The sequence below is a fragment of the Trichosurus vulpecula genome, chromosome 8 (genome assembly GCF_011100635.1).
Source record: "Trichosurus vulpecula isolate mTriVul1 chromosome 8, mTriVul1.pri, whole genome shotgun sequence".
Taxonomy (NCBI): domain Eukaryota; kingdom Metazoa; phylum Chordata; class Mammalia; order Diprotodontia; family Phalangeridae; genus Trichosurus; species Trichosurus vulpecula.
In genome coordinates, this window is record NC_050580.1 from 56860102 (window position 1) to 56873063 (window position 12962).

The 12962-nt window shown below is 40.8% G+C and overlaps 1 protein-coding gene across 2 annotated transcripts in view; it reads left to right on the forward strand.

The window, feature by feature from the left end:
• Positions 1–12962, forward strand: part of ADK (adenosine kinase) — a 629414-nt gene that overhangs the window by 561322 nt on the left and 55130 nt on the right. For both annotated transcript variants that reach the window (XM_036735188.1, XM_036735189.1), the window contains exons 8-9: positions 896–931; positions 8930–9044. In XM_036735188.1, coding sequence (XP_036591083.1) covers positions 896–931; positions 8930–9044 — 151 coding nt within the window. The remainder of the gene's footprint in view (positions 1–895; positions 932–8929; positions 9045–12962) is intronic.

Below are 12962 nucleotides of genomic sequence, written 5' to 3' on the forward strand. Positions count from 1 at the left end.
CTCCCACTCAAGGTTTTGCTAGTGTGTTATCTAACACATAGGTAGTACTGAAAGTGGTGGTCTAAACCCAGACTCTCCTTTCTCCCTTACATGGTTTGGAGAAGCAGTTATTTCAGTCGCGTTGGATCTACTCACTACCCTGTTCGGCTCAAAGCCCATCCTTCTATTAATATCTCTTGGCAGAGATAATTTGGAGGAATGTAAGTTAAGATGTAAAGGCTCTTGACAGTTGTCTGCAATATTTTTTCATATTAAAGAGAGAAGCAGATTGGGAAGTGAAATTGCTACCATTTTTTATCAGCCTTGGATTTTAAAATATGGGCATGAAACAAACAGGTTTGATCAGTAATAAAAAGAAAGGGGGTTGAACTGCCTGGGTGGATTTCTGCCATTTGTTACATTGCTTTCACCTGTGATTAAGGCATTACATATTTTATAATGCCCCTTGGATTGTGCCATTAGCATTAAGATTTTTTTTAAACCCATGGGACCTCAGGTTATTTTTAGGTTTAACTTGTGGACATCTGAGGTCACATAGAAAGACCATGGTGGTAGTGTTTGTGATTAAAGGTGTAGCTGTCAGTCTGTTTCCCTGGTTTGAAGGGGTTGTCTTCACTGACTGAGGTCAGATCACCTGCACTTGATGTGGCATCCACATGAAAACACGTCCTGCATCTTCTTCATTTGAACTTGTGAAGTCCATGGCAGTTATGTTGCCTTGGCTGGGGGTGCGGGGGGCGGGGAGGGCAGATCTTTTCAATACCAGCATCAAAATGGCACTCTCTGGGTATATGGAGATAATTGTGTCAAAGGAAGACGGCTTGGCGCTTCAGCATGGGTTATTTCTTCATTATCTAGCACTTTATAATTAACTGTTCCTTTTTTTTTATTTCAGGAAGCCGCCACTTTTGCTAGAGAGCAAGGCTTCGAGGTGAGTTAACCCACAATTGCACACTAAACAGATCCTAAAGGTTTTTTCTTGCTGATAATGAAGTTCTTTTGGACAGTGATTGATGTGCTATTATACTCCCCGAGCTGCACCGCCGTTGCCATGGAAACCTGGCAGTCGTCATGGTTTCTTTGTTCTGCCAGCACAGTGTTATGACGCACTCTGCTAGGTCTGCACCCAACATCGCCTACAGATGTTATTTATTGAATTTTGAAAAGCCTCTTGGGAAGCCAAGAGGTTGGGCACGATTTCAAGCTGCCTCTGCAGATATGGGGCCTGTCAGTTGGCTCAGTTAAAAAGCTGCCTCATTAGCTGCATTACACTCCATGAAGATCCGCGGCTGCAGCAGTGGCGGGGCAAGACTAAAGCGTGGAATAGGACGCTGGTTAAATAACTTCAACCCTGCCACATACGCATTCTCATTATGCAAATTAATTTCAGAAAGGTTGTATTTAAAGTTGTTAGGAACTGATTAATTTAAACCCCCACTTACATAAACCGCCTGTTTGGGGTTTGAGGGAGGGGGTGGAGGTTACATAATATAAAATACACAGAAATAGGATCACCACTGCCACCCCAGTCATAGATTAACTGAAGTAAACACTGGAGCTCAGGAATGATGCACAAAGCCCCAATTCTTCTTTCCTGTGAGTTTTTAATCTTGACGAGATATTCCTTCAAGAGGCTCTGTGGAGTTGTTATTGACTCCAATCAGATTGCAGTCATTGCCAAATGATTAGCTATGGAATATAGCCTCACAATATGATGTTGGAAAACACAGTTCCTAATTTGAAGCCAGGTTAACTGAGGGGGAGGAAATCCATTCTGACTGTCAGATTGAGTGGGCAGGTCTATGTATAATTCTGTGTTCTGTACAATGCCTTAGTATGCCATTCAGCCCAAATGTTAAATAATAAAGAACTTGTTTAAATCTGAGCGGTGGGGGGAGAGTAGAGAAGGATACACAAACCCTCACCTTATATTCCTGCCACCCAAGGAGGCCAAGGGAGAGTAAGGGAGTGATATTAGCATAGCCCATTTTAAGCCTCTCAGAAGAAGGTGGTGTGCGAATTTGTAGTGATCTTGATATTAAAGGGTAGAAATGGCTAATCGTTTCCGTTCCTGGAAAGTGCACTCCAAGGAAGCATACATTTCACCCATCTCACTACTCTTGACAAACCAAAGCCGTTCACAGGTGAGGATGATGAGGCCTGGAGTGTAAGTAATCACGTAGATGCCAGAGGTCACACATTAGCACCCTAGAGAACTCCCTGGGGATTCTGCTTCCAAATCCTAGCCCCTGGCCCCCAGCCCCCAGAAGCTTGCCTTGTGATTACTGAGGTGCCAGTTTAGTAGGTGTTTGCATATTTGTTTCAAGGTAGTGTCCTTGATGGAGATGAGCATTCACTCATTTTTCTTCATATTTTGTTTCACTTTGTAATTTCTCAAACAGTAATAGGCCAGCAAGATTAATGCAGCCAAGAGAATGTTCATCTGAGTAGACAAATGTTTAGATCATAAGAATACAAATATTCCTGATTCATTTTTTAAAAGTTGAGATGATGGTGATGATAATGAAAAATTGTCATATTAAAAATACATGTCCTAGGTGGCTACATGTATCAGAAATCTTTAATAGATAGAAGCTTGTGGAATGCAAATCTGTATTTTCTATCAGGCTCCTTTTCTGTTGTATCTTATGTTTTTAAAAATGTACTTGGATTTGTTCTATCAAATAAAACAACATTTTATAGATGCTTAGAAATATAATGTGTAGCATAATAAATGAGTATGATCCCAAAGTAGCTAGACAATAAAAAAGAGGAAATAGTTTATTAAGCTTGCCCATTTTATATTTTTATTGCCCTCTTGAGCTCCAGTTCTGGATGTGCCTGGTTTAAATTCAGCTTTAGTGACACACTCTTCTTGCTGTTGTCTGCTAACCACCATCATATAGCTTTTCCATTAGTACTTAGAGATGCCAGTGTGGCTTTCTCTGGTCACCTTACGTCTGCCATATTTGATTACCGCATCTAGCAAAGTGCACAGTGATTATGATTCTTTACCTGATCAGCTCTTTATGGGGCAAAAACTGACCTGTCAGTTGTGTTGACAGTGATGTGTAAGATTGACAAATTTACGGCGTTATCAGTGACAATCTTGTCTCTCTCCCTGGGTTTCCAAAAAAGCAAGTTGTGTGAACATGAGCCACAAGTAGAATAACCTCAATTAGGCATTTCATTAATAGCAACACTTACTGCATATGGGAGGAGCTCCATGATTTTATAACCTCAGGTCCATCAAGCAGTAATGTGGAAGCATTAGCTTACGGGCTCAGTATTGCTGAGAAACAAGCAAGCACAGGCCACTTGAGCCAAACTATCTTAAATACTATGAGACCTTATCATGGGTCTTAAGCCTTCTGGGTCTCTGTGGATTCCCTGTCTGAACCTTCCTTCCCCTTTCCTCTGAATTTTGTCAGAGAGTAAAAAATTGTAACTTATAGACTCAAGAAGAAAGGGAAGAAGGAAAGCATTTATTCTTTTCAACACCACTGTCTCTGTATCTTCCTCTTCAATTATAATTTGTATTCACCAAGAATTGGTCCCCATTGGATCCCAAAGCTATTGAGTTTGGCTGCCACTGATCTATCTGCTGAGAGAGCCACTCAAATTAAAAAAAAAAAAATAACCGATGTTTAATCATCAGGAACTGTCCGGAGTGTTATTGTTCCTGACATTCTACTTAGCATCTTCGTAAATTTGGGATAATGCTTCTTTAAAAAAAAAATCTTCAATCTCTAAAATGGATTCAGTTATTTACAGTAAAAAAGAGACAGCTAGCAGGGTACTGGAGAATGAGATAAGAACGGGAGCTAGGCAGAGCAAAAAGCAGAAAAGAGAGGGTATTTTTATGGAAGTGATGGAAAATTGCTTGGTACCTGATTTAAATGACAGCCCTGCTAAGAATTTAAAATGACAATACTTGGGGATAAAGTTTCATAAGGCCTTTTATTATTCTAGAAACTCAGTTCAAATGGGAATGATTTTTAAAATATACCTTATTTTGAGGATGTGATGATTAAAGATTTATATTTTTAGAACTTACATCAAATAAAATTGGGCAATTTAAAAGTATGTTCCATTTATAAAAGCCCTTAAAATCTTTATTAAAAATTGTTTTAAATAAAATGAGTAGAGGAGAAAAGTCCACAAAAGCTCCAGTACAAAAGTACTTGATTTTATCATTGTCTGTGAACAGAGCATGTTTTGAGTGATTAAGAGAGGTCACATTTTCTCTTCTGGACAGTTTGTTTTCTCTTGCTCTGAGCCACATCTATCTGACTCAGTTGGTGGTAGTGGTCCTGTAAGAAATGGCAGCCTACTTTGTGGATCTCTGGAGTGTATTTTCATACTCAGCCCAGAGTCTGTAACCAGAAACCTTCCCACTTATCCACCTTCCTGTACACCTGAAAGAGTAAAGGTCAGGAGGAGCCAGAGAGAGTCCTAAAGCTCTGTGATTCAAAGAATCCTAGAGAATTCCTGAAAAAAAGTGTCTTGGCCTCCAAAAGTTCCCTCCATAAATAGCAGGAGAGGAATGGCCATGGAGGGTGATTCTACGCCTGTAGGATGATGAGTAAATCCTTCCAACCTCTTTCAAATCCGTGGAGTGTTTCTTCCCAGGCAGTTCCAGTAACCCCATTCTCATTCTCGGTTCTGCTCCATATTCCTTAACGAAAAAACAACCCAGGTCCTGCCAGCATTGGATCCTTAGGCCAGTTCTCATAGTGAAGAAGTATCTATCTGTTCAATTAAAAAAAAGTGAAAGGGATGTTTATTTGTTTGTTTTTTCTGATTCAATCTACATAAGATGCTCACTGATGTATCATGTTAATATCACACACTAAGTATCATGATTCATTGAGGCAGCATTTGGGAAACAGCATTCTGCTGGTGTTGGTTTTTGGCCCAGTGGTGTTAAGCTTTTGTATCTGTGACCAAAATAAAGGGATGAAAAGGACAATAAGTTTGCAGATGAAATAAAACATCAAAGTGCTTATCAGCATATTGCAAGAAGATACTAGACTTCAGAATGATCTCAATAAATTGGAGAACTATCTAGCACTCCAAAGAACCTTGCTCATTAGGAAATGTGCAGGCCAAGGCACTGACTTCATAAGAGCAAAATAAGGAATGACTTCTTAGATAGGATTATAACAATAAAATTAAAAGTCAGGACTGGTCACAAACCATCTCTGGGTAGTACTTCACCTTAAAAGAAAAGGGTGGAGGCAGCATGTTTCTAAGATGCATAAATTCATTTTGTTATACACATTCCATAGGCCAATTCTCAATATTCATTGCTAATGAGAAACCCTTTCCTCCGTAGAGTTTAGGTGCCAAGCTCTAGATGTGGAGAAATTGGGGAGAATTTAAGGAGAAGTTCTGCACCTATGTAAAGGTCTGAAGAAGAGTGTATATGAGGAAATATTTAATGAACTAGGATTTAGCCTGGAGAAGAGAAGGCTGCAGAGACCCTTGACAGTACCCTCTAGTTTTATGAAGACTTTTTATATGAGCATAAGTAATGACTGCTTTGTTTGGTTTTTATTCTGTTAAGTAGGAGTAGAGGAAATGTTCTGAAGCTTCATTGTGAGGAATATGAGTTAGGCACTTGTGACGGTTGACATTGTTAGGCCCCAGAATGACTGACTGACAGATGTAAGCATTTTTCTAAATGTCCCTATAAAACAGCAGAAAACTGCATGTGAATCTTTACATGTTGGCTTATCTACAGGCAGGGGAGCAGATTAAATGACCACAAACATTCTTCTAGCCTTGTAGTACCTTTATTCCCAGAATTGTTCTGAGTCCTTTACTGTGACCTAAGTGAAATGACTGTTGTTGAGAGAAGCCCACTGATATTGGAGTTTGGATAGACCCAAGGTCAAGGTCTGGCAATCATCTTCTAGCTTTCTGCCATGCCAGAGGCAAGTCACATGTGGTCTCTGAACCTCCACCGCCTCCCTCATCTGGAAATGGTGATCATAACACTTGCATTCTCTGCTTCTTGAGCTTGTTGGGAGGGAAGTGTTTTGTACACTTTTAAGCTCTGTAGAAATATTAGAGTATAAATTCCCTGAGGACAGGCACTCAGCATAAGTTCTCTCTACATTCCCAGGCAGCTCAGGCCACAGTGGATAGAGCACTGAGTTCAACCAGGTCTTCAGACACCAGCTGTGTGACCATGGGCAAGTCACTTAACCTCTCTGCCTCTGTTTCCTCACCTGTAAAATGAGGACCATAATAGCACCTATCCCCTAGAATTGATGTGAAGATAAAGTTAGATAATCTCTGGAAAGCCCTTTGTAAACCTAAAAGTGCTATGTAATATTATTATTAGGTGTTTAATCATTGTTTGTTGGACAAATGAATGAACTCCTCTAAGCTCCCTCATGACTTACAGTGCCGGGTTTGCTTTTTCCTCTCCTCCAAACTGTTGAGGTCCATCTTTCATCTAAAAAGAGCCTTAGTCCCTTAGCTGGGTAGTCTTTTCCCTGTCATCTCAAGCAGATGTTTCAAATGAGGATCAGAGAAAAATCCTCATATTCCAGAGATGAGATTTTTAAAATTTCAGTAGAAAAGTCTTCCCACCTACTGTGCAGGTATGTTCTCTGTCCTCATTTCATTACTGGGCCGCCATGGCATCCTTTTCCATTTATCCCTTGTTCCTCCATGCCGCGGCAATGGGAGTTAACCTTTCCCATTCTGTTAGCGTGGCATTGACTCGACTTTCAAGCACATGCCAAGAGACTCTGTGAGGACCGTGATATATCTCGACTGAGCATGCAGGCCAAAGTAGTAGCATCAGATTTTGTGCCATGTCCGCAGACTGTTGAGAAGATGGCAGGATTTGAATGGATAGCTTTGCATGGTCACTGCAGCTCTGGTTTTTGAAAGGAATACAATGAAGATGATGACCCTGATTCAGCCCAACACCTGCTCTCCAAAGAGCTGCAGGTTAAAGCTCCATGGCCTAGATGGCAACAGGAAGTGAAGCTGAGATGATGCCAAGGCCAGCAGGCCCTCACCACCTTCCCCGCCATCTCTCCCTCCCTCCCAGGATGAGGTGGCCTGCTTGGAACGGGGCAGGGGCCATAGCACAGCGTGGGTTGTGCATGTTCGTCATTCTGGGCACATCACCCCCACTTTCTTAAGTATCAATATGCAGACATTGCATCCAGTATTTCCTCCTGCCTTCATTGTCATTGATCCTCTGCAGAAATGAAGGATAAACAACAACATTAAGTGCCTCCTTCATGCTAGGCACTGTGCTAAACACTAGGGGTACAGAAACAAAAGGGGAATATGCCCTGTACACCTGTGTGCTGCACAGACCACTGGACCTGGAGTCCAGAAGACTTGAGTTCAAATCCAGCCTCAGATACTTACTAGCTAACTGTGTGACCCAGGGCAAGTCACTTAACCTCTATTGACCTGAGTTTCCTCATCTGTAAAATAGGGATAATGGGTCATTGTGAGGATAAAATCTGAAAATATTTGCAAAGCATTTTCCCCCAGCCCTGTGATCCCATAGGTGTTGGGGAGTTCTTGGTGAGGAAGTATGTAGCAGATCCAAGAACATTGCCTGAGGCACTGAGATATTCAGTGACTTCCCTAGGGTCACTTAGTATGCTTCTAGTCTTGAACCCAGGGCCTCCCGCCTCCAAGGCTGGCTCTCTATTCACTAAACCATGTTGTCTTTCAAAATGAAAAATAAATTCAAAGCAAATATGAAGTAAGATGGGGGAAGGGAAGCCTGGATTTGGAGTACACTAGAGACTAAGAGAATCAGGAAAGGTCGTGTGTAGGAGACAGTGCTTGAGGAGAACCTTGAAGGATGTTAGTGATTCTACCAAGCCAAGATGAGTAGAGAGTGCACTCCAAGAATGGGGGACTGCCTGTTCAAAGGTGGAAATGGGGGGTAAAATGTCTTGTGCCGGGTAACAGCAAGGAGGCCATTCACCTGGAGTGTAGTCTATGCATGAAGCCCACAGAGGAAGGCTGGGGCCAGATTGGGAAGGGCTTTAAAGAACAAACAGATGAGTGTGTATCTATCTTAGTAGCAACTAGGAGCCCTGAAGCTTCTTGAGCAGAGGAGTAACATGGTCAGACCTTAGCTTTAGAAATATCGGTGCTGATTTTTAGAGGACAGCTTGGTGAAGGGAGACACTGGAGGCAGCAAAACTGACTAAGAGGCTGTTAACCCAAGTATGCTTGCCCATTTTGCCTACTTTGCTCCTTCCCAGTCTTCTCATCTGTAAGTCATCTGCCTTTAATACCTCATTTTTTGTTGTTCAAATGAGGTGGTGGGACTGGGAGAGAGAGATAATAAACCCACATGAATAAATAAATAATTTTTTGAAATGGCTCCTTCCCTTAATTCCTGTTGTCCTTCTAACTTTGGTCCCCTCCTCTTCTAAATATGTCAGTCTCCTCATACCTAATGATAAGAAAATGTAAAACTAGTTCCTGCCCCCTGAAATTTCCAGGCCAACAGCCTTTGTGATGAAAAAGGATGCCTCCGTTGGGATGGAGTGGGGGGAGGGTGGTGGGAGTGGAAGGCTCTGGAGCTTTCCAGTTACATGTACAACTTTGGAAGGAACAAGGAACAGGCAGGACCAGCTGAAGTAGAAACCCTTCAGAAAAGACATTTCTTTATTTGACTGCAGATCTTCCATCTTCATATTAGAGCAGTTGGTTTAACTACAATGTTATTTGCAAAATTAAAGTTAATAGCATCATTATATTGTATAAACCTTTGAAAGAATAAAAGATTTCCCCCCCCCCTTTGCAAATCACCTTAATAGATGCCTAATCTATTGTATTTTCCTCATAGGCAGCAAAGTTCTTGATCTGTTAATAAAGTTCTATTCTCCTGTACCCGTTATAAGAATTTTCTTTTCATTTCTATTAATAGACTGAAGAAATTAAAGAGATAGCCCGGAAGGCACAAGCCCTGCCAAAGGAGAACTCGAAAAGGCAGCGAATTGTAATCTTCACCCAAGGGAAAAACGACACAATCATGGCTACAGGTACATACACGTATGGGCCTTGTGTGATATATACCATGGTATAGACATTAATCACATCTTTATCACTTGCCACAAATTCTTATTCTAACATAATATATTCAAAGTAATATGTCTACCTTAATATTTTTTTATTTTAATAATTAGATCTTGCCTTCTGTTTCTCAACAGCAAAGATTTTTTTTCTTACAGTCATATTTGCAGGGCCAATCCTAAAACTGTGATTTATTTCAATTTTTCTGATGTGAGATTTTTTTCATCCATCTAAATGTCTTTGCTGAGAACTAGAAACACCCTTTCCTGGTGAAGCAGTTGTTGCTTCTTTAGTGTGGTAAGTTTGAGTTTTTGTGAAAATGAAGGAGTGAAATCCAGGACTAAGTGAATTCCCAGGCTTCATGCTTTAGAGTCAAAATTCTCACTTGGAGTTTTCCTCCACTGTCTGTTTCACATTTTGTGGAAAAGTTGGAAAAAGTATTTTAGCCATCACAGCAGTCATTTTTACAGCACCAGGCAGTGAATACTAATGGCATTGTCTGTATGGTGGCTCTCCTTTTTCATTTGCATTTGATTAAGCATCTTGGTGAATGCCATCACTTTACCGAACATGGAGTAGGGCCTCAAGTGATAAGAATAGCTAGCGTTTACATAATGCTATACACTCTACAAGGAGCTATTCAAATGTTGTCTTATTTGATCCTCACAATGACCCTGGGAAGGAGGGCATTATTATCTCCAATTTATAAATGAGGAAACCAAGGCAGACAAAGGTTAAGTGATTTGCCTAACATCACCCAGCTGCTAAGTATCTAAGGCAGGATTTTAACTCGAGTCTTCCCGATTCCAAGTCCCATTACCTACCCATTATTCAAGGTGATACAGAACAAGTGGTTCCTGCCTTCAAGGAGGCTTCAGTCTAGTTGGGGAGGGGAGACTTTGGAGGCAGGAACGCTCATCAAGGGGCTATTACCTGTAATATAATGTAACGTAAACTTGCCCATCTTGCCTATTTTGCAAAACAAAGTTATGAACACTATAAGATACAAGTTTATAAATAAATGCTAAATGATATTCACCCACACTCAGGGTACAGAATGAGACATAAGTTGTTTAGACATATCCAATGCTGAGATTTGGTTTGTTTCATATGCATATATGTTACAAGAGGCCTTTTTTTCCTTCTTTTTTTTTTAAATAGGAGTTGGGGTAGGAAGGTAAGAAAATAACTTTTTGTTCATTTAAAAAAATAAAATTTCAATTTAAAAAATTATCTTCCCCCAAAGTGAGGGAGGCAGTAATCTAAGTGTCCCCTGCTTTGGTCAGATTCCTTTGGAGTATCATTTCTGTTTATGGATGCCAGATTTTAGTATTGACATTGACAGATGGGAGGGCAGCCAGGACAATGAAGGTGGGTCCTTGAAAACTGTGCCTTGTGAGGATCAATGAAAAGATCTGGGATGCTTGTCTAGAGAACAGAGGATTTGTGGAGGTGGACGGAATGAGATGGCTCTCTTCAGGTATTTCAAAGTTGTTTCATTTGTTGTGGCTGGCCCCAGGGGGCAGGAAGTGAGTGAAGACCCCACAGATCATGGTGAACAGTCTGACCTTCAGTGACCCTGACCTGGCCTCCCTCAGAAGAGGCCCAGCTCCTTTCTTCTATATTGGGGATCTTTTTCTTTCCACTTAAGAATTGGGCAGTTTCCATTTCATTGACTCAAAATCAAGGAAGGCTTATGAAAACTTGTTAAACAACGTGTGCTACATGTGAAAGTGTCCACCTTCACTTTTAGTTTTCCCTGTTTCAAGGATAAAATGAAAACTTTTCATTGGGTTTTAGAGTGACTTTTATGTTTTGGGTAGTTTGGGGATGGGAATTTGAAAGCTGTATACAATTTGTTGTTGATCTTGATCATAGCCCATGTTCCGCTTGAGTTATCACGATTGTTTATGAAAAGCATCTTTTAAAATGTTTGGGGGAAAAACCAACCAAGTTTGACAACGTGACAGAACCTTTCCTAATCATGGGCATGAACAACCATGGAGTGGACTGATTTTTCTACTAGAGGTGCAAGGTGATGTGTAGGTGATACATGGTTCACTTGGACTAGATGGCCTGGGAGATCTCTTCCAGCTCTGTAGCTCTCTGACTCTTAAGTGCTCTGGGGATTAAGAGAAGGGGAAGATCAATGAAGGCTTGAGTGGAGGAAGAAAGTGTAATAGAGGAAGTAAGACAAGCTGAGTAGGATGCAGTGGGCCAGGTGCAAGAGGAGAGGATGTTTCTGTGCAAGGAGAAGGGCATAAGCAAAGTCACAAGTGCCACATTTCCTTTTATCATTGCATGGGATAAAAACCCTTGTAGTCTGTTGATTTCTGCAATTGAAGAGGGAATTCATAGTGGAAGGCTGTCTATCCCTACTATGCTTACAGGTAGAACAATCTAAATTTTTCCCCTTTTCTCAAGTGGCTTACTCCAATTGTTCAATAACTACTGTTTTGAAAAGCAATAGCCCCTTCCTTGCCGAGCCCACCCTCCTCTGCCCCTCTCTTCCTCACCCGTCCAAGTCCACTCTCCATCTTACAAGAGCTATAGAAATAACTTTAAAGTCAGTAAAATGCTCTCTGGTTGATCTATATGAAGACATTCCTTTTACAGGCTTTGTGTACTTGAATGAGGCAGACCATGCTAACAGCAGCTTTTCCAGTGTGATTTTGCAAGTCCTTTCCAAAATTGAAACCTTTAAAATTTCACTCTTATCCAGCAATTGAATTTGCCTCATGCACTCATTTTATTCTTTAAACCGATCTTGTTAACAAATCTATTAATCCACCCTTGGAAATGTTTACAACCAGGAGCTTATTTGAAGGACATTTGCTAATCTTTGCTGTTCTTACCATATGAAAATGAACTTAAATTAGAGGCTGCACTATATCTGTGCTGCATGATAAATACAAGATGGATCGAGAATCTGTGCGGCAGTGTCAGCTACAAAAGCAAACATGATAAATGTTAATGCAGTTTTGAGCCCTGGGATAAGCTATTCAGTGCACAAGCAGAGCTGAATCTCTTTGCTATGTTGTTATTCATGGCAGCCAAATAAATGTCAATAATAAAAGAGAATTAAAGATTTTCATTTCCCAGAGGCAGTCCTCTAATACGGCTTGATCTTTCATTTCATTTGTAATTCGTTCTCATGTCAGGATGCAATCATTCGCCAGGCTCTGGGTGTCATGTTAAGTCATTTAATAATGATTAAGAACATAAAAATGCTTGGCCTGTGGGGCAATTCTCAGAAGAGATGCCAATTTGTTATTGTTTTCCCCTCCTCTCCTCCTGAATATGGATCAGCTTTTCCCCACCTCCTACCATTAAAACACTAATGAAAGAAGATGGGGGGGGGGGCAAAATGTCCCTTAATTTACCATACTGTGGTATTCTAGAATGGCACAGGGCACAGCCAACACACTTATTAAAACACTAATTAGTACTCATGCCTTAAACCTTACACTGCAGACTACGTAGAAATCAACGCTTAAGTTTACTATGCTTAGCAATAACAGTTCAGTCAATCTCTCCTCGTCCCCCATCCTGAATACCTAGCTCAGCACATCCAGAGTTGAACTAGATACCTTATGATTATATCCCAAGTAATCCTTTCTTAGGACAGAAAGTATTTAAAAATCATTTTTTCTAGCATTTCCATTCTAACCCCTCCCCCCATTCCAACCCAATTTAATCTATGTAAAACTAACCAAAAAAAAACACCAAAAAACCAAGCTATGTAAGTGTAAAGTCTGTAAGGTAGCCTGGCCATTTCACATGACAGGTGACACTCACTGGGAGTGGCAGAAGGACCTCAATAGATGTGGTGCTTGAGCCCAAGTAGGGGAAATGAAGGGCCCCTTTTTAAAGGTTTACTAGAGGTT